At 37.4% G+C, this 3718-nt stretch overlaps 1 protein-coding gene across 1 annotated transcript; it reads left to right on the plus strand.

Annotated features, from left to right (window-relative positions):
* The first annotated feature begins 919 nt into the window (after window positions 1-919).
* Window positions 920-3718, plus strand: LOC108361582 (zinc finger protein 660-like). Its single transcript, XM_017614224.1, has 4 exons — window positions 920-1072; window positions 1144-2091; window positions 2154-2503; window positions 3618-3718. Exons 1-4 carry the CDS (start codon window positions 920-922, stop codon window positions 3712-3714), a joined length of 1548 nt encoding a protein of 515 aa, XP_017469713.1. The 3' UTR covers window positions 3715-3718.

Here is a 3718-nt window from a genome sequence, read left to right on the forward strand (position 1 = left end):
TTTGTTTTGTTTCCTAATTAAGTGAGGAAATTTTAATTGACAGCACCGACAAATGAATATATACACAAACAAATGTTCGGTTATGGTTAAAACAATTCAAGTTTTTGTATTGAATTTTTTGGTTTAAAATTTATTTTTTCCTTTGCAGTAGGGTTTTTTGCACATTATCTTCCGCGTGATAATTGATCGCAATTGTTACGGATCTAAATAAGCGACTGGAACACGGCTGTTTGTCAAAAGCATATATTTATTAACAAACAAATTCAAATTCCAAAACAAACAATTTAGGTTGTCAAACGAACTCGCACGGTTTGAGCATCTGTTTTCCTTAATTGTAGCAGTGCTGGAAATTTCCAGTGGAATATTAGTTTAGGTACTAAAATTTAGGTCAACTCGCACACAGACTTAATGCAAAAATGGAGTTGCATTTAATTGCATTTAGGTGACGAATTTTGTATGGATAAATATACATTTACAGTAGCATTTAGAGCTAAATGTGGTTTTACGCGTAAGCAAAAACAGCCCATAAATTGACGAAACGTTCTACATTTGATTTGGAAATAATCCCTTGTTAGAAAGTAGCGTGTAAACGTAGTATAAAATCGTGATGTTTTAGGAACTAAACGNAAATGCGCTAAATGTGCTTTTACGCGTAAGCAAAAACAGCCCATAAATTAACGAAACGTTCTACATTTGACTTGGAAATAATCCCTTGTTAGAAGGTAGCGTGTAAACGTAGTATAAAATCGTGATGTTTTAGGAATTAAACTGCAATGACAGCCGAGGAAATTGAAGAAGTAAACAAAGAATTGACGGATATATAAATAAAAAGTTAACAACTTTTAATAAAAATCAAATTATACCACATATTTTCCTACAAATTCGTACTCCGAGGCTGCGAAAGGCTGAAATGTGCACAATGGACGCAACAATAAAGGAATGGCAGCGTTGGTGTCGCCTTTGCGCGAAACATGATGGCAATTACCTCGAAATATTCACTGAAGAAACGCCATTGGCTCTGGATTCGAATATCAATATTCCTCTAGCTGTAGAAGAATACTTTCATATCAATGTACGTGTTTTTTTCTTTTACTAAATGAATGAGTGCAAATATTTTTTTATCGTTATCCTTTACTCGTATAGGTAAAGCCCAAGGATGAACAACCTCTCCTGCTATGTACGGAATGCTACGCTACGCTTTCATCGCTGGAGAAATATGCTGAGCATGTGAGAAAAGTGCAAAAAATGTACCATGATTTGATAAACACAAGTGATACCGGCGAAATTGCTTTTAAAGAGCTATATCACAAATACGGGCTATTTGAATGGGAACCGTTTAAACCCCTCTTAATTCATGATATGGAAACGTCAACAACTACCCCGGACATTGAACAAGTTTTTATTGCTGATGCATCAATCACTGACGGTGGAGATGAAGATATGGAAGAAGAGGAAGCAAAAGATTTAGTGCAAGCCACTGAAATCAAGGTAGAACTTTCTGATACAGTCAATAGAGGTAACCAGAGTGTGGGGGAATGCGCCCAGATGAACGAAGGCAGTGACAGCAGCAGCAGTAGCGGTAGCTTTTCATCTGACACCGAAGATTTTGAAGAACAAGTTATATCAAAGAAAGTGCGTAAAAATAGTAAAAATTCAAATTCGCTTGACGGCGAAGAGTCCAAAGAAGGCACATATTCTTGTAACATTTGCCAACAACGTTTTATACAAAGCAGAAACTTTGCACGCCACATGAGGCGCAAGCACGGCACGGAAGCGCCAGCAGTATGGAGATGTCCGCACTGTAGTGAATCGTTGAAGTTTAAGAAAGAGCTGGAACGCCATATAAAGAGAATGCATGCACCAAAAATTTATCCATGTCCACATTGTGATAGAACATTTAAAGGAGCCAAAGTCGCGGAGAATCACATAAAAGCTGAGCACGAAGGCGTAGGTTCATTCATTTGTGAAGAATGCGGTGAAAGTATGCGCACTAAACATAAGATTATCGAACATATGGCCACACATACGGGCCAAGGTGCATATGAATGCAAAGAATGTGGCAAACATTTCAAAAGAAAACAGACTTTGAAGGTAAGTTAATTTATAATACATATATTGGGGATTGAAGAAACCGGTTAATTTTTTTCATATAGAGACACTTGGAAATCCATGGCGATAAACATATCTGTGGCGAATGTGGAATTGAGCTGAGTACATCAAAGGCACTGTTGAATCACATGAAAGTGCACTCTGATGAAATGCCATACAAATGTAATTATTGCGGGCGCAGATTTAAGCGAACAAAAAATCTAAAAAACCATCTTATTACGCATACTGGTCTGAAACCTTATTCCTGTGACTTCTGTGATAAAACTTTTTCAACTGGTTCAAGTTGTCGTTATCACAAAAAGCATTTGCATCCAAAGGAACTTGCAGAGCAGGAGGCTGCAGGCGTAAAAGCTTATACAAAAAATATACCCAAATTGCATGTTTTAAAGGCGATGTGAGTAAAAAATTAGAAGCATTTTAGTTAAATAAGTAATTAATTAATTTNGATACAGTCAATAGAGGTAACCAGAGTGTGGGGGAATGCGCCCAGATGAACGAAGGCAGTGACAGCAGCAGCAGTAGCGGTAGCTTTTCATCTGACACCGAAGATTTTGAAGAACAAGTTATATCAAAGAAAGTGCGTAAAAATAGTAAAAATTCAAATTCGCTTGACGGCGAAGAGTCCAAAGAAGGCACATATTCTTGTAACATTTGCCAACAACGTTTTATACAAAGCAGAAACTTTGCACGCCACATGAGGCGCAAGCACGGCACGGAAGCGCCAGCGGTATGGAGATGCCCGCACTGTAGTGAATCGTTGAAGTTTAAGAAAGAGCTGGAACGCCATATAAAAAGAATGCATGCACCAAAAATTTATCCATGTCCACATTGTGATAGAACATTTAAAGGAGCCAAAGTCGCGGAGAATCACATAAAAGCTGAGCACGAAGGCGTAGGTTCATTCATTTGTGAAGAATGCGGTGAAAGTATGCGCACTAAACATAAGATTATCGAACATATGGCCACACATACGGGCCAAGGTGCATATGAATGCAAAGAATGTGGCAAACATTTCAAAAGAAAACAGACTTTGAAGGTAAGTTAATTTATAATACATATATTGGGGATTGAAGAAACGGGTTAATTTTTTTCATATAGAGACACTTGGAAATCCATGGCGATAAACATATCTGTGGCGAATGTGGAATTGAGCTGAGTACATCAAAGGCACTGTTGAATCACATGAAAGTGCACTCTGATGAAATGCCATACAAATGTAATTATTGCGGGCGCAGATTTAAGCGAACAAAAAATCTAAAAAACCATCTTATTACGCATACTGGTCTGAAACCTTATTCCTGTGACTTCTGTGATAAAACTTTTTCAACTGGTTCAAGTTGTCGTTATCACAAAAAGCATTTGCATCCAAAGGAACTTGCAGAGCAGGAGGCTGCAGGCGTAAAAGCTTATACAAAAAATATACCCAAATTGCATGTTTTAAAGGCGATGTGAGTAAAAAATTAGAAACATTTTAGTTAAATAAGTAATTAATTAATTTTTTTTTGCAGAACGCAAGCGGCTGGAGATGTTGAAAAGATTGAAGTTAATGTGACCGACAAAAGACTACGACTTCCAAAACTGGATGCAGAGTTACCTGACGCTTAGAATA

This window comes from Rhagoletis zephyria, unplaced genomic scaffold, assembly GCF_001687245.7.
Source record: "Rhagoletis zephyria isolate East Lansing unplaced genomic scaffold, Rhagoletis_zephyria_1.1 Rzeph_scaffold_00798, whole genome shotgun sequence".
Classification (NCBI taxonomy): domain Eukaryota; kingdom Metazoa; phylum Arthropoda; class Insecta; order Diptera; family Tephritidae; genus Rhagoletis; species Rhagoletis zephyria.

What these genes read in the sequence shown, in the direction of transcription:
- LOC108361582 (XM_017614224.1), top strand. Translation starts at nt 920, where the DNA reads ATGGACGCAACAATAAAGGAATGGCAGCGTTGGTGTCGCCTTTGCGCG. An exon ending in AAGAATACTTTCATATCAAT is followed by an intron (nt 1,073 to 1,143) that starts GTACGTGTTTTT and finishes TTACTCGTATAG; the next exon opens with GTAAAGCCCAAGGATGAACA. An exon ending in TTGCATGTTTTAAAGGCGAT is followed by an intron (nt 2,504 to 3,617) that starts GTGAGTAAAAAA and finishes TTTTTTTTGCAG; the next exon opens with AACGCAAGCGGCTGGAGATG.